Here is a 17,368-nt window from a genome sequence, read left to right as displayed (position 1 = left end):
ATCCGTTTAAGTTGTTAAGTTTTAAACAAATTAATTATTGACTTTGTTAATGTAGTGTATAGTAACTTAAGCTTTAATATTAAATTCTTTAAAAATTTAAAATAAGATAAGTTTTTTTACAGTTAATACGTATATTCTTTTTCTTACCTTATGATTTTTATCATTCAACTTCGATCTCGATGTTCGACGGATGCCGGAAAAATGCCAGAATATTTACGATAAAACAAAATTAAATACTAAGAAATTTGGCTGAAATAAAAATAGACGTATTATTACACACGTCAACGCTGCGATACGGCACCGCGATAACGTCGTAAATACCCACAAAACAATATAAATGAAAATAGCTAATGAAGCCGATCGCCGGTGTGTATATTTGATAGTATATGTGCAACTTATAGTGATGTTGGCAATTTATAACACTACACAGAAATATTATTATTCCAATTTCCTAATTATTAGTTGATGTGTTATCGTTTTTTTTATAATATTTTTACCAAAAAATTGTTGTCGTCCAGTTATTAATATTTCAGTCTACCAGGCAACATTAATGTCGTCCAGTTATAAATATTTCAGTCTACCAGGCAACATTAATGTCGCCCAGTATGTTAGTTAAAATATCCACAGGTGGTATCACTAATTCTAAAATGTAATATAAATATACTTATAAGCTTTTATGAGCATGTTGAGTTTTTTTTTTTTTTTACAAGGTATTAATTTTTAATTCAGTTTCATCCCTAATAAATGGCCTCTATAAATGGCTTGATCCACAGTTCCCCGAATATGGATCCGCCCCTACTCTCATTGTTATATTAACCAATTATTAATACAAATAAATTACTATTTAGACTTTGTACAAATATTAAATAATTATTAATATAATATAAAAACAAATAAAATAATATTAATAATGAATATATTATTTCTGAGTGATTAACTATAATGTACTATTACAATGTAATAAAATTTCGTCGGTTATCTATAATAATTTGTATTGATACAATGATACACAATGCACTCGATGACGTATAAATCAAATAGTAACTCAACGTTAAATTAAAACCTAACTAGTTAGTAAATTAAATGAGTATAAATTGATAAAATAAAATAATAAATTAAAAGTTTGATTATTTGGTAGGTACCCAAAAGCATTAGATGTAACTACGTATTTTGGTTTATGGATTTATTATAGAATTTGACATCGATTATAATAGATGTAGGTATGCTATTTTTCCATTACTCTAATACCTAAGTAATAATATCAAAATCTCGAAAGAATGAGAAAAAAATATTTTAAAAAAAAGTATTATTGCAAGGCTCACATGGCAATATCACATTTCTTATTTTAATAAATAATAGTTAAATAATAATAATAATACTCTAAAATAAAAAATAAAATAAATAATATACTAAATAATACTCTAATAGTCACAATAAATGTAGTACAATTTTTCACAAAAAAAATCTAGCCATGACATAGATCATTAAGATCTGATACATAACGATTGTTTGTTGTGTATTGTATTAATATCTTCTCACTAAGACGAACTTATTATTTTAACATTTGAATAATTATAATTTTGCCACATTTGTATAAATTGTGATTTATTTGAATTTGGTCACTGTAGATAAATTATTACCTAGGTATCTAAGTACCTCGTACCTGGTATAGCAAAAATTAATATAATTCATTATTAAATTAAAAAATTTTCTTTGACGAATTATAATTTTGCAAAGAACACGATTTCATGGTACAAACGATAAATATAGATCGTTCAACAAAATTGCATGCTAAATGAGTATTGGTTTCAGACCTATTTAATATCTACATGGTATGGGCGTATGCATGGGGTTACCATGTGTGCTTGTAAATGGGGAACTCTGTAATTTTAATCTAAGAGTAATGGGCTAATATGATAACTCATATAGTTCAAATTAAGTGTAATTTATTCTAGAATATTTGTTAAAAAATAAATAATGTTTCGTAATAGAAAAAATAAAACAAAATTTCTAAATTGTTGTGAAAACAATGTATTACAATAATATAACAGCTACGATTGATTACAAAAGTACAAATCATATATAATTGAAACTAAATAAGAATATTACACGAGATTCAATTCAGACGAAATTGGTGGTTACCAAAAGCGCAAAAGAGAAGAAAAGAAAGGAGACATATTTATATAGTTGAATTAAAATTTTATTTTATTTTTTTGTATTAAATAAGTGCCAGGATAAAATTCGCCAAGGGTGCCATGAAGGATGGTTATGGCACTGACGATATTAAATAAAAGATGTTTATTTAATTATTTAAATATTATAATTTATTAAATGATATACGTTTTGTTAAGATATGGTTCAAAAGTATTGTACGCACCTTCTGAAAAACAGATCTGCACACGCCTATGCTACACAGGCTAAATGCAACTGTGTTTACCTTAATTTATACGCCTACCATTTGGTCAAACCGTGTACATTTTTATTCTTTTATATAGGGATATTTTGGCTTATCTTTTATCATGTTATCAGTCTAAATTTTCGACCCGCAAGTTTTAGGAGAGTTATCACTACATACGGCATGATCCTACTATCCAACTGGCACTTGCAAATCAGACTGTATTTGTCATTAATTAGTAGTAAAGAATGAATTCTTCGATCGAAAGGTTAGTCGTCAAAACAATTTAATATTCAATGTAGTTTAATTTTACTTATGTCAACGTTTTAAAAATAATTAGCAATTCAATTTTCATCAGGATGGTACTATTTGAATTTTACCTATTTTAAAGTCAACAACTGATTTAATATAATTGTTATAAAAATTACAAGGTATACTTTTTTTTCACAAAAATATAACCATTTTGTATTTATTAATATTTTTATTAGACTCACTTTGTTATCATTTTCCTTCTTTAGGCGTTTGTATGGAAAGTATATTCAAAAAACTTCAAAATACTAAACTTCCGGCCATTCAAAATTGTTTGTTCATAAATTAAGAAGTTGTACAAGCTGTCATTTACATCTACCTATCTATAGTTACGATGTCCTATGCAAAAGCTCTTTCGAAGAATCTTGTAAAACCGTCTGTAGAGTTTAAAACCTTACCAAATGAAAAAATATTATTCATAATTGATTCTTTTGCCTTAACCAAATTGGATATTGATTTTAGTCCTACCAATTTAGAATCAATGTCTAGCTTGGCTATTATTCAAAGAGCGTGCAGATTTTTTGCATTGCAAAAAAATCGTTACCAAAATAATTCTTTTGCAATTTGTATATTAACTCCACATTCTTATAAATTTATATTAGATTTTACATCAAACATCAATATCATCGTTGAAAAATTATCATCCATATTGATTCAAAATGAAAAACCTGAAGAAGTTGCTGCATATGATTTTGGCCCTTTACTAAAATTTGTTGCGGAGTTGAGAAATATGCATAAAGATAGTGTATTTAGAGTTATTATGACTTACAATAGAGATGACTGTTTACCTATTATAGAGTCTTTGGATAAAAATACATACAGCATATTTTGTTCTCCGACATTTTACTTCGATACCGTTTACATCTGTGAAAACAATATAGATAATGATGAGATGGCTCAAACTATTTATGGTATGTTGGCTCTGTTATGTAATACTTGGTCTTATAAAGTTTGTGTTCAGCGGAAACCAATAGCTATAATAAATGGAATAGCTTCACTATTACCTCATCCCCATGCAAGAGAACTGACTTCAAAATGAAAATAGTACTATTAAAAATAATGTTAATTTTTATGTATAAGTATATATTTTTTAAACCAATCCTGATTATTAAGTGAAAAAATGTATATTTTAACAGTATAGTAAATTATTGATTTATTTTGTGTTAGGTAAGTGATATTTTTTATCTTAGTCAAAAATTAAATATTGTTTCTAATACAGATTTAAAAGAGAAAGCTTTTATGTTGCATTAATCAAGATATTAATTATTTTAATACTTTATTACAGCATTAATTTATTCTATACCAATAAATATTTACTAGTACCTATGCAGGTAATAAATATTTCAATGATTGGAAAATATATTATTAAATTTTTTTAAAAAAAAAGGAACTTAAAAATGTTTTGTATATATTAATATTTTATAGTAAGTGATGTTTTTTAATAATTTTAGTATATTAATGAAACATATGGTTTATTTTTAAATTATTCAACTGCAAGGCCTTTTTGTGTCTAATATGCCTTATTCTAATTTAATAAATTACTGTTTTATTTTTTGTTTGAATTAATATAAAATTTAACCTGCTCAAATATATAAATAATTATTATTATAATTAATATATTATAAGAATATTTAATTGTTAATAAGTTATAAAAGTGATTATCATATACTAAAGGTTTTATTTTATTATTCAAAGATTATATTGAACATGTACTTAATTAGTCATTAAATATATATAATTTTATTTAAATTTATAGGCCTTATTAAAAAAAAAAAAAAAAAAACAATTTTATTAATTATTACGTTTTTTTTAAAATTAATTTAAATAATAGTAGTTTGTGTATAATTTTATGGTTTTTATTTAATTTTATTTATTACTAAAAAGTAATAATTATTAGAATTGATAACAATGAATTAAAATTATATTGTATTTTATTGCATTAATTAGGAGAAGAAACAAGAGATATATTGTTTAAAATGGTAGAAAAAACTTACCGAAAAGGTATAATACCAAAAAATTTTACATGAAGTAGGACTATACTTATTTTCAAAAAGGAAACCCTACAGAATACAACAACTGTAGAACTATTAGCCTCCTTACACATGCTTCAAAAATACTTTTGAACATTATAAAAAAGAGAATATGGAAGAAAACAGAAATAAATTTGGAAAAAGACAAGGACTGGGTATCAGAGAAGTTATCTTAGCTTTGAGAACGATTGCAGAAAGAAGGCTAAATATGAACAAAAATACATATATAGGGTTAATCGATTTAGAAAAAGCATTCGACACCGTAAATTGGAACTTGTTGATGACCACCTTGAAAATAACTGGCCTAGATTGGAGAGATAGAAAAATAATTATAGAACTATATAAAAACCAAGAAACAACAATTAAAATAGGAGACTACATATCCATAGCCAGATTCGTAGAGGGGTAAGACAAGGCTGTTTTTTGTCACCCTATTTATTCAATATATTCATAGAAGTTGTACAGGAACTTAAAGTCAAAACTAAAGGTGTAAAAATAAATGGAAATACAATCTATTGTATCAGATTTGCTGATGATATTACTATGGTAACAGAAACAGCAAGGGATATGCAACAATCACTGGCTCCATTTAATGAGATATTAAAACGATACCTTATGAAGATCAATATAAGGAAAACAAAAGTCATGGTGGTAAGTAAAGAGAGCAGAGTCCCCATCATCAAAATACAATTGGATAACAAAATAATTGATCAGGTACAATAATATACATATTTAGGAAGTATATTAATGAGTGATAATAGATGTTCGATAGAAATAAGACACCGAATAGTTATGGCAAATAGAGCCTTCGCACAAAAAAAAAAAAAATAGCTATTTACGAACAAGAATCTTAGTCTTAAATCCAGAAAAAAACTTTGCCAAAAGCTACGTATGGAATGTTTTGTTATATAGCAGTGAAACCTGGACCTTAACATCATAAGATGGGAAAAAATCGAAACAATGGAAATGTGGACCTGGAGAAGAATACTTCGTATTAGTTGGATTGAAAGAAAGAACAATGAAGAAATTCTCCAAATAGAGAGGAGAAGAGAGTTTTAGTATCCATCATTAGATCAAGAAGCGGAAAACTTATTGAGACTAACCCTTTCATAACCAACATAATAGAAAGAAGAGGAAGACGTTCATAGGAGAGATTATTGGAATGACTAGATGTAGCGTCTTCATTCACAAATGAAAACTCTGGTATTGAGGAGAGAGGAGTGGAGATCTATTTTCTAACTATGACAAGGTTAAGCCTTTAGTAAAGAAGATGATTGCATTAATTAATTATATTAAATAATTACAACGTACAGACTACCTACTGAATATTTACAAGCATTACATTACATTTTGTGTTATAAATGTAAGCTATCTTCCGTATTCGTGAAATAATTATTTTTCCGTCCAGATAACTAGATATCAATATTGATATCTGTGGTATTTTCTGTCGACAATTTTGTGCGTTATCATCGGTGTGTTGTCGGTATCGGTTATCAATACTACTATATACACGTTACATTTCTCTAATAACGGGTATATCCATGAAAAATTGTCGTTCTTCGTCAATTTACCAAATTGTTTTTTTCTTACTTGATTGATATTTTTTTTCTCGCGTATCTTGCTGTAACAGTAAATCTATCTCAGTCTAATCAAAACTTTACTATAATTATCGGGATTTGTTGACAATATATCTGATGATGAAATGGTTGACAATCTTATTCGCTGTGCTCTCTACTGGCAGCTGTATATCATGGCATATGCCATCAAACAGCCAGAAATGTCTGAGGGGAGAACTGCAGAAAGATATTTTAGTCAAGGGCCTGTATGACGTAATGCCAATCGTAGGGCTTCAAGTGGATTTTACTGTAAGTGCATTGAAACTATCTAATAACTTCCTGTTTCCAAATATTTGTGTCGCTTTAATTAGCTTTACATTAAATTAGGTTTTTGTATGCATTTCTTTTATTATTAGGTTAAAGATTCAAAAAACCACATATTGGTACAGAAAGAAGATATTACTTCTGGAAAATTTACTTTCAGTGTGGAAACTTATGACATGTTTGAAATATGTTTCATTTCAAAAGCATTAAATAAAAGTAAGCTAAAGATAATTAGTAACTGTAAATGTTTGGGTGTCGCTCATTTTGAATAAATAGCAACAAATTACACAAGATTATAATGCACACATTTTAAAATACTTGAGTCCATTATCTTACCGCACACACACTTTTTGATACATATTGGAAGTGTATATTTTATGAATATACTTAATGTTCATCAATTTATAGATATTATATTATTCTAATTAATAATGTGCAACAGGATTAATAATTAATCATCAAAACACTTTTATTATACCTCAACAGTAAAAGATTGTATCCACTATTAACAAATATGTAGTTACATTTTAACTAAAATTTTTGCTTATGATATTTTATGTTACAATTTAGTAGGTATGTTTAAAATATTTACAAATAATTCATTTGGAAAACTAAAACATTCGTTATTTTAAAACAAATAAAATTTCAAGATATACAATATATAATAATATAATATATAATATATAAATAATATAAATAAAATCTTATTTGGTGATATATGCAAAAAAATTAATTTAGTTGAATCATTATCATAAACAACGAAAAGGTAGTCTTAGTTGGCTCTATTTTTATGTGAAATATTGGATCTTGTTTGTGCGGTCATAAAATGTGTTCATTGGACTTAAGGAATTTAGTAACTAAGGGGCTTGAATTAAATTTGTTGTAAATATAAGATTTTTTTGTTTATGTTTTTCAGATGAATGTAAGTTGAAGATACAACCAATGACTACATAAATGCCATATAGTGATTGAACAGCTGAAAATTCCATAAATTCCATTAATTTATTTTAATAAATAAAATATTATTCATTTGATAATTTAAATATTTAAAATTAATAAAATTTACAATGGATTAAATATTTTTTAAGATTTCTTTGAATTTATGTAATAATTACAATTTTATTTTATTATTTACAGATCTTAATTTTGCTAAACAAGAAATTTATTTAGATATAAAAACTGGCGTGGAAGCCAAAAATTATGAATCTGTGAGTCAATTTTATTTTTTAAAAGAAAGTTTTTTGATACTAATAACTCAAAATTAAATACAAATTTAAATGTTAGTATAACTATTGCAAATTTTTTTTTAAATTGTTTTCACCAAAGTTTAATTTCATTTTTTTTATATTTATTGTTAAATATTTAATAATCTCTTAACAGTTGTGCATTTACAGCTGTTCTTTTGTTAGAACTGAAATTCTGTTACAAATATGTTGTTTTTCAAAAAATATTATTTTCTTTTTAGGTTATTCATTTTAAAAATTATACACATTGACTCAATTTACTGTTTTTTATATGTAATGAAATAAAAATAGTAAAGATTTTGAATTTAATGATAAATTTAAAAATAAAATTTATATTTGATCATAATTATTTTATCCATATTTCCAGATTGGTGAAATGTATAAACTTAAGCCCCTTGAATTGAATCTGAAACGTCTAGAAGATTTTTCACAAGCAATTGTACTTGAATTTGATGATATGAAGAAACGAGCAGATGAAATGCGTAACACAAATGGTATTAATTTATTAATAATACCATTTATTATAAATACTAGTATTTATAATCAATAATAATACCCATAAGTAAAATATATTGACTGTTAAAAATATTTGTTTCAGAATCTACAAACAAGAGACTTTTGTATTTTAGTTTGTTCAGCATGACTTGTTTAATATTATTTGCTACTTGGCAAGTAATATATCTTAGACAGTATTTTAAAGCAAAAAAATTGATCGAATAATATTGTCCGGAATAATTACATGTTAACTAAAAAAGACTTGTACTGACTTTACCTTTCTTTGCGCACTGCCTAATTTAAGTTCTTCTATTATAAAACTCATTGAATATATTCATTATCATACACACTATTATTAAGATAATATAAACTAAGTATTTAAGTATTATCATACATTGTTTTATCTAGTCTTACGTAATATATATTATTTGAATGATAATCATTTTTATTTTTTATTTACAAGCTTGACAACTAGTATAAGAAAAATATTAAGAGACTTTACTTATGGAATAATTCTCAATATTTATCTATAATACCTCATTAACATATTTTGGAATACAATATTATTATTTGAGTATAATATGTGTTAATTTTTTTATACAAGCAAGACAGAGGAACAGTTTTGATTAGCCCAAATACAACCAAAATTAATTTATAAAAACTTACCAACCAACACTATAAGATATTCTAAAATAAAATTGCTGACTAAAATAAGCCGATAGTGGAATAATATAGGTAAATGAAAAATATTTAATGATATTCGTTTATCTTTGATGCATTGGGTAGTAATATGTTATTTTTACTAAAAATATTAAAGTTACACACAACATAACAAAGGGGTAGTTGTACCAAATTTCTACTTAAAAATATATAACAGTAAAATAGTTCCTCATTGATTCTCTAACATTTACTAGGTAACCCTTGTAAAACTTGATTTCAATTGAAAAAAAAAATACTACAATCACATTTTTACTGGTATAAAATGATTTATTATTGATTGAATAAATATTTAATGAATATTCAAACGTTAATTCATTCTGTAACAATGTTTTTGATTATAATTTTAAAATAAATTCACTTAAATTGAAATGTGGAAAAAAAAATGTAAAATTGATTATAAAAATTAATAAAAAAAAGAATAATTAGAATTATTAAGTTGATGGAAGGCTATAACTTATAAATTGTACAGAAAATAATAAATTAACTTTAAGGCAGTTATTATGAATTTTCTTCTTAAGCTAATTAACATAAAATAAATAAATAAAAAAAAATACATAAATTGACCAAATTGATGTATCAAAATAGTAACAATTATATGTCAATATATTATTAAAAAGAAAATTATTGGTTTACATAGTTAGAATAACCATTTAAAATTGAATTGAATTGAGTAGTCTTACACTTCTAATATTTTTGTTTACTAATGTCTAATAGTAAAAAGTCACAAAACTACATATTTATTTTTTTAAGTTAAATTGTTATCACGGATTTTTTAATTAAAGATAACAATACCAAACACTTTACGATTTTAAATCAGCTGAAACCATTAGAAACAAATATGTTTAGCTTCAGATGAACTTTGTTCCATTGGACAATAAGGACACTTCAATCTATAAATAATTAAAATAATTAACACAGTAACTATTTTTTATTTGTTTCAACTTACTTATTGGTAGTTCCTAACTTTTGCAAAGCATCTTTTGATATAATATGCCCACAAATAAGTCTCATTGGTGGATTGGAATCTGAACTTTGTTGTCTAAGAATAGGACAAGCAAACATTGAATGATATCGATGGTCAGTGTCTAAATCAATTTCTATCTAAAAATAAAGTAACACAATTATTGTAGTTGATATATAAAGTAACCTTTTGTAAACACAATTGCTTACTGGTAATTCATCTTTTCCTTTCCAGATATCACCTACTTTACGTTGTGTCATGACATGTTTAATATTTAAAAGAGCTGGCAAGGCAGCACAACCAGCATTGATACTAAACAAATACAATGTATTTAATAAGTAATGATTGATATAACATTATTATTTAAAATGGATTTTAGTTCCAGTTTTAAAAATATAATTATTTTTGAATTTGTAAAATTATATGGTATACAAATTTAGACTTAAAAAATTATATTTAAGTCACATCGTATTAATTGATTACTAAATAATATAATAATAAAATAGTTTTTTTTATACTATAATTGATGAAATTAATAATTATATAATCTTTAGTATAAAATGTATTTATTTATGAATATTTTATTTTCATTTAGAATATTAATCAAAACTAAGTACCAAAATATTTTATCTTAATTTAAAATAATCTTACTACGAAAGACCAAATTTTCTTCAATCAACATACTTAAATTAATGTAGATTTGATAATATATATTCAAAATATTTATTTAAGATCTAATTAATACTTTTTATTATAGCTATTATAATTTATTTAAACTATTAAATACCTGACATTCAGTAAGCTATCAAAACTTATACCAAGTAGTGTACAAGCATCCCTAGTGAACAATTCATTGACCTCGTCCCACAAATTATCTTTAATAATATCTGAATAAGGAGATTTATTGATTCCTTGTGGCACAAACAACAGCATACCCATCATAGTTTGAATTTCTAATAATGATGACAAAAATATTTAGGCCAATGACATTTAAAATAAAATTACAGTTTTTAAAAAACCTTTTTCATATTTGTCAGCAAATTGACTAAAATTAGCTCGAGCATATGCAACAGCTTCCGTTTGATGTTCAACTCCTTTTTGAATAATTGTTAAAAATGCAAGTTGATGTAACTTAAACTCAAGAGAAGAGCTCTATAACGAAAATTAATTAAAAATATTAATTGATTTTAAGAATTAAGAATGATTCATATAAAAATATAACTGTATTAAATACATAACATGTATACTTTTTATATGTATTCATATATTATGTATTAAAATTAGCATTAAAATACTAAGAGTAATAATGCTGTAACTAAAAATTACTTAAACTAATGTAAGTAATTAAATTATTTTTTTTTTTTTACTCACAGTATAAAACTGTTGCAAAATTTTTTTTGCCAATTCTAATCTTTTGATTTTTTTTGTTTTTGGCCTAGGTTTCATTATACCTCCAGAAAATTTGTTTCGTTTGATATGATATGGAATTCTTATAGGTAATTGGGAAGCTGTTGAAAATCTTTTAATCAAGGGATATGGTGGATACATCTATAATGGAATTAGAAAATAATAATAAATTGTTAAGATTAATAGTTTCTACAATCAATACTAGTTTAAAATTTAAATACTAGACAAAGAAAAAAAGTTTTTCAAATAATGAAATTATATAAAATTAAATTATGATTACATAATTTTCTAATCTAAAATTAAGAACTTAAAATATAAAATAGATTCAATAGAAGATAATATTTACCTGATTTTCTAATACTGTACGATTTTCTTTTGCCCATTCTAAAGCTGGATAAATATCTTTTTTTTGTAATGATTCTTTTATAGAGTTCAATTTAATAAATGGTTCTTTGAAATTTGGTTCCATTATTGTTCCAGACTCCTAAAAAGAGAAAAGTAATTTTAAACAATTTAATAGTGTTTAAAGATAAAAAAAAAGTTTAATTATTAATACTTGATAGTTACAAATATATTTTTGACTTAAATCTATAAGAAATATTTTAAATAAAATTTTTTATTAAATTTTAGAAAAATTATTAAAGAACGACTAAAATAAACCTTACTGTACAAAGTTAATATTATTTGTAATAATATAAATTACATTTTTAAACAAATAAACTAACCTTTAGAAGCTCTTCAGCAATATCATTCATGCCTTGTCTATAGAAATGTTGACAAACAATTTGGTTAAGATAAACAGTATTTTCTGGTTTAGAAAAAATATCGTCTTTACATGTTGCAGCAAAGTCAGCCACAAAATTCTGTTTAAAAAAGAAAATCAAATTGTATAAAGTTTTTGAATGACTACAGTATAATTATAAATACATAAGTATTAAAATGTATTCAAGTAAATTATAATATACTTAAATTTATTGTAATATTTAAAATTAATAAAAACCTTATTTAAATTATACAAATTAGTGACAGTTTATATCAAATTAAAACATACTCTATCAATTGCTTTTCCAACTTTAGATACAGTACTATGTAATTCTCTGTGTTCAACAGCTAATTTTTGTGTTTCATCTTTTGATTTATCAATAATTTCTTTTATTTGAGCCATTGATGGTTTACAAATTTCTGAAAAACAAAATATAAAAAAAAAAAAAAATTACTTAAAATATACTATAGGTATTTATTGTAGATATTGAAAAATGTTAGGTTATGAACCATAAAAAAAAAACAAATTTAGTCAATGCTAGATTTCATTTTTATAGACTAACAATCAAAAAAGTTAGAAACAATAATACATGGAAATAAAATACATATATTTATAATTATATTTAGCTGTCTAAAAAGTATTATTTATTTGAGTGATAAATAATGTAAAACAAACAAAATATTTATTATATAACATACTACATAAACACTGAAAATATTTGAACACAATATTTGATTTTTTGTAGTTAAATCACTGTAAGTATTAATTCTTATTAGAGATCAAGAATTTTAAACATTAAAGATAATAATATAGAACAGCTGTTCCCAAATTTTTTTGGATCACACATACTAAAAAGAAATAATTTAACTGCGCCTTCAATGAATGAATAAAAAAACATTTTTATTATTTAAGTATAAATAAATTATTGTCAACCTAAAAGTAAATATATGGTAATGTAATATACAATATAAATATTTTCCTTGTGCCTCCTGAGGAGACATGGTTCTAGTTTGGGAACAGCTACTATAAACTATATATTTGACAGAGAAAAACTGTGTAAAATAATTTTGTTAATATTGATATCGGTATTATTAAGACATTTTAGAGAATCAATGACAATAATGTATTTTTGTCTGATAAAAAATTATATTATAAAAGATCAAAACAATTATAGAATCAAATGAGTTTTGAACTGGCATCTGATAGCATATTTTTGTTGGTAAATTATGTATTTAAAAAAACCTTTATAATTTTTACGTTTAAGAAAATTAGTTACATGAACTTGAGAATTTTTCGGGTTAATCCATTTTATAAAACATTTTTTGATAGATTTTTCAAAAATATTGAATGACATAGAATAGCGTAATGAAATAAAACTAATTATTTGCAATTACGCTGTCTTTGAGAAATTTAATAATATCAATTTCATAAAAATAGAAATGAAAGTTAATGTACTTGAGTATGATTATCCATAAAATTTTATAGTTACTTAAAGTTACTTATGTTAAAATATTACTCAAGATTAAAAACTTACCATCATTTGTATTATTTGTCTGCAAATTATTTTTAATATTTTCCAAATTTTCAATTAAATCCTGTAATCCATCACTATAGCTTCGACGTATGTCTCCAAATTTTGACAAAACTTTATCAACCTCGTGATCAACAGCCAAACATGCGTCCATTGTTTATTAGTTACCTACATAGATAAAAAAAAAATTATTTTGATGAAACATAATTTATGTCCAATTGATTACTAATAAAATGAACATTAGGGACCACACAATCATGGTCAATTTGAATTTGAATAAAATGTTGCTTGCCGAATATGAGGGTTATATTGTTTTGAAAACAAATATCAGTGGTTTCAATAATATTACAATACTAACACACTGAAAGTTACTAACCTTAACACAATTAATTTATAATCAAATACCAGTACTGTTATACTGTTACTACAACTACAATATTTGACTGTTACAAAAAACGTAATGACAAGTGTTTTGTGGATGAATTTAAATTATTTCTTTTCATTAACTTAGACAGTGGAATGCATATTAATAAAATCACTTAATTTAATTATTCTCCTGAAAAATACGCATCATTAAAAATATAATTATATGTGAGATACTTTTATAATTATTGCGTAATTTAAATATTTATTAACAGGAAGCACAACTAACCGTTCTCGTCAACACAACAAAAATTGAAAAAAAACATTATTATCATTTACGTATTTTGTGGCTAGTATATTTTTTTAAGTGATAAAATGATTTAAAGAAACCTCAAACGGTCGAGTCTCTAACTATTCTGACTAAGGAAAATGTTCATGTGATAAAAATAATGTTATTTGGGAAGAATATAATATGCCTTGATAACGGTAATCATTAGGGCTCGGATTTATATGCAAATACATATTCTTACTGTGATTTGATAAATTAATTTAGATAAGTGATAAATTCGTTTTAAGAGATTTCCATTGAAATTAACTATATTTTATTTTACGTATTTTTACATATTTTAAGTACAAATTTTTACGTTTACATTCATATAGCTTATATTTACACTTTATTTAAGTAATTTTTGCATAACTTAGATTCATTCATAATGTCTATTCGTATAAGTTTCCGAAAATATACGAAATTCTGGATTATTGATTTTATGCAACAGAATATTTACAGATAACATGGCTTTACACAAGTCTTTAGAAAATAATGATTTTTTTGTAAATATTATTAGTTGAAGTTGCGCTGTAGACATTGTAGTGATATTTTGTCGATTAATCGCTCGTTTATGCTTTCCAGTTTCAATATGGTGCGTAATTGTATAGCATTTCTCTGTTCAACATTTACTTTTGTTTCGCACAATTTACGAATGTACATCACATAAAAACACATTCTTACCAAATTCTGATACGTATTTTTTTTTAAAACAATGGAAATAGCTTAATTTTCAGTATATTTACAGAACAATTACAGAACAGGATTCCTCAAAATTCACGGAGTGACTGAAGAGTAGATTATACAGTTACATTTAACAAATTATTTTTGTATTGTACCGTCAAATGGCCGAAATTGGTGCAGTTTTGAAATTCTATTGAAAATATCTTTAAGATTAATTAATCTTGATATATTTTCAATATAACATTTTTTTTATTTGAGGTTTGATTTATTGATCTTTGTTGCATTTGTACCATACAAATTATTCCTTCTAAGGTATTTTTTTATTTTTCTGCTTGCCCCATGTTGTTCTGAATTTCGACATCATGGGATATTTAGGTTTTTCTTATAAAAAACCTATTGTATCTCTTATTTAAACCAAATTTGGACACTAAACTTTTAAAAAATACTAGACAATTTTCTGAATTTAATAAAAAAAATTTTGTATCTGGTGGGTTTATATTGACATACAAAAATAAATAAATACATTCTTGTTAACCAATTAGATAAATCTGATATGTTTTCAGACCTTTTCAAAATTATAGATATTAAACATAAAATTAATAAAAATAAAATGTTTATATTTAAAATTTGATGCCTTAACAGTGCCAAATAATAGATTAAATATACATATACAAAATATATATATATATATATATATATATTACTATTACTATTATTATTACTACATTAAATATACTTAACCTATGGTCAAAGTGATTTCAATTATTTTTAAAATAACAGAATATTTGTATCACATTAATTTAGAAGAGCTAAACAGTTTGATGATTAAGTACATTTTTAACAAATGTATTGGATGTCCAATACAAAATGTACTAAAAATGATTATTTTATTTTTTGTTTTTTCAAATGCTATGCAACACTTTAACTAAGGTACCTTATAGGTAATACAATTTTTGTGGGTTAATTTAACATTCCTTGTGAATTGTAATTATGTTTAGTTTTGGTTTTAATATTAAACTCTTCTGATTTATTGTTTTAATTTGATTATCTAATTATAATAAAATATAACTGAATCACAGGTATCTATAGATACATATGTCTAAAAAGTATTATTAGAATTGATATTATTTTGTGACAAATCCATAGTATAATATATATATATATATATAATGACCGCAATTCATATTTGTATGCACAACACTGTTTGGATTTAAGTATTTAGTTTAATATTCATGCATACACACATAATATGCAAATAAATTAAAACAGATAGCTAAATCTTTAAATATTATATTTCCCATATTTATAAAACATTATAGTACATTGATTATATTGTTCGGTTAAAACAGAGTTGAGGTTAAAAGAATAATTAATTTATTGTTTATAATAGGAAGCCAAAACTAAAACGAAAGAGATGATAGAGTATTACATGAATGTTTGAAAATTAAGAAGAAGACTAGTGGCAGTTATATGGTAATTGAGGTACCGAAAATGAATATAAAGGGATATTCTATAGATAGGGAAGCAAGAGTTGGTAAAGTGCAAAAGGGGGTAAAATTAAGAAGATGGTGGAAGAATGCTAAGGAAGAAGATAATGGTCAAGTTGTAGGAAGAATTAGACTACTATTATATGTCTGGAGAGAGGTAAAGAAGATAAAATTGGTTGGATTATGAATTCCTACAACACTTTTTAGACGTATATAGTATATTTGTAGGTAACTATGATTTAATTATATTATATAATGTATGAAAGTATTCTTATATCTTAATTATATATATATATATATATATAAATCAGAATATAAACAATATGGTTTGTTTAAATGATGTGGTGTAAATGTTTATGTTATAAGCGGTATCTCTAAGCATAGGAAAAGGATGAATTACACTTTTTTCAGTGGTATATTATAAAGTTTAAAAATAATACCAGTAAAAATATTGTATCAACAGCCTCATTTGAGTTCTGACTACAACCAGGCTTCTTATTTAACTAAAGCAGAATTTAAAAATGCTTAGAAAGGATTTTAGAATATTTGACAAAAAAATAAAGTAATAATCATTAACCTTATCGACTTTGAGTCGTAGAAGCAGCTATAACTATATAAAGAAAATAATTTTAAAAAATAAAATTAAAAACTGGTTAAGTATACTCAATAAAAAAAAATGTTATTATTATAATAATGTAATTTCTATTAAAATAAAACAATTTATACATGGTAATTATATTTTGCTATAATTATTATTTTGTTATTAAATAGGTA

At 24.2% G+C, this 17,368-nt stretch overlaps 3 protein-coding genes across 6 annotated transcripts; 2 read left to right on the top strand and 1 right to left on the bottom strand.

The window, feature by feature from the left end:
• The first annotated feature begins 2,366 nt into the window (after positions 1 to 2,366).
• On the top strand, positions 2,367 to 3,811 carry LOC112684953. Of its 3 annotated transcripts, none has more exons than XM_025556794.1 (3): positions 2,367 to 2,663; positions 2,754 to 2,826; positions 2,914 to 3,811. In XM_025556794.1, the coding sequence occupies exon 3, from the start codon at positions 3,039 to 3,041 to the stop codon at positions 3,741 to 3,743; it is 705 nt and encodes a 234-aa protein (XP_025412579.1). In that variant the 5' UTR covers positions 2,367 to 2,663; positions 2,754 to 2,826; positions 2,914 to 3,038; the 3' UTR covers positions 3,744 to 3,811. The 3 variants fall into 3 exon arrangements, with proteins under 3 accessions (XP_025412579.1, XP_025412511.1, XP_025412651.1); XM_025556726.1 differs by having other exon boundaries at positions 2,736 to 2,826; XM_025556866.1 differs by lacking the exon at positions 2,754 to 2,826.
• Positions 3,812 to 4,844: 1,033 nt separating this feature from the next.
• LOC112693287 (transmembrane emp24 domain-containing protein 10-like) lies at positions 4,845 to 8,789 on the top strand. Its single transcript, XM_025568309.1, has 6 exons — positions 4,845 to 6,599; positions 6,707 to 6,830; positions 7,531 to 7,536; positions 7,752 to 7,822; positions 8,226 to 8,352; positions 8,457 to 8,789. The coding sequence occupies exons 1-6, from the start codon at positions 6,429 to 6,431 to the stop codon at positions 8,576 to 8,578; spliced, it is 621 nt and encodes a 206-aa protein (XP_025424094.1). The 5' UTR covers positions 4,845 to 6,428; the 3' UTR covers positions 8,579 to 8,789.
• Positions 8,790 to 9,690: 901 nt separating this feature from the next.
• Positions 9,691 to 14,534, bottom strand: LOC112683065 (protein RMD5 homolog A). Of its 2 annotated transcripts, XM_025553960.1 has the most exons (12): positions 14,388 to 14,534; positions 14,112 to 14,291; positions 13,739 to 13,903; positions 12,493 to 12,623; positions 12,167 to 12,304; positions 11,788 to 11,925; positions 11,406 to 11,582; positions 11,054 to 11,186; positions 10,822 to 10,987; positions 10,244 to 10,346; positions 10,020 to 10,174; positions 9,691 to 9,963 (listed from the first exon to the last, which is right to left on the bottom strand). In XM_025553960.1, the coding sequence occupies exons 3-12, from the start codon at positions 13,887 to 13,889 to the stop codon at positions 9,900 to 9,902; spliced, it is 1,356 nt and encodes a 451-aa protein (XP_025409745.1). In that variant the 5' UTR covers positions 13,890 to 13,903; positions 14,112 to 14,291; positions 14,388 to 14,534; the 3' UTR covers positions 9,691 to 9,899. The 2 variants fall into 2 exon arrangements, with proteins under 2 accessions (XP_025409745.1, XP_025409826.1); XM_025554041.1 differs by lacking the exons at positions 14,112 to 14,291; positions 14,388 to 14,534 and adding an exon at positions 13,962 to 14,038.
• Between the last annotated feature and the right edge of the window lie 2,834 nt (positions 14,535 to 17,368).

The sequence above is a fragment of the Sipha flava genome, unplaced genomic scaffold (assembly GCF_003268045.1).
Source record: "Sipha flava isolate LNK unplaced genomic scaffold, YSA_version1 0_pilon_pilon, whole genome shotgun sequence".
Lineage (NCBI taxonomy): Eukaryota > Metazoa > Arthropoda > Insecta > Hemiptera > Aphididae > Sipha > Sipha flava.
This window is presented reverse-complemented; position numbering and strand designations above follow the sequence as displayed.

Excerpts from the sequence above, each read along its gene's own strand:
- LOC112684953 (XM_025556866.1), top strand. The coding sequence starts at position 3,039 with ATGTCCTATGCAAAAGCTCTTTCGAAGAATCTTGTAAAACCGTCTGTA.
- LOC112693287 (XM_025568309.1), top strand. The coding sequence starts at position 6,429 with ATGATGAAATGGTTGACAATCTTATTCGCTGTGCTCTCTACTGGCAGC. Across the intron at positions 6,600-6,706 it reads GGCTTCAAGTGGATTTTACT|GTTAAAGATTCAAAAAACCA; the intron begins GTAAGTGCATTG and ends TTTTATTATTAG. Across the intron at positions 7,823-8,225 it reads AAGCCAAAAATTATGAATCT|ATTGGTGAAATGTATAAACT; the intron begins GTGAGTCAATTT and ends CCATATTTCCAG.
- LOC112683065 (XM_025553960.1), bottom strand. The coding sequence starts at position 13,889 with ATGGACGCATGTTTGGCTGTTGATCACGAGGTTGATAAAGTTTTGTCA. Across the intron at positions 11,583-11,787 it reads GTACAGTATTAGAAAATCAG|ATGTATCCACCATATCCCTT; the intron begins GTAAATATTATC and ends ATTCCATTATAG. Across the intron at positions 10,347-10,821 it reads GATAGCTTACTGAATGTCAG|TATCAATGCTGGTTGTGCTG; the intron begins GTATTTAATAGT and ends GTATTTGTTTAG.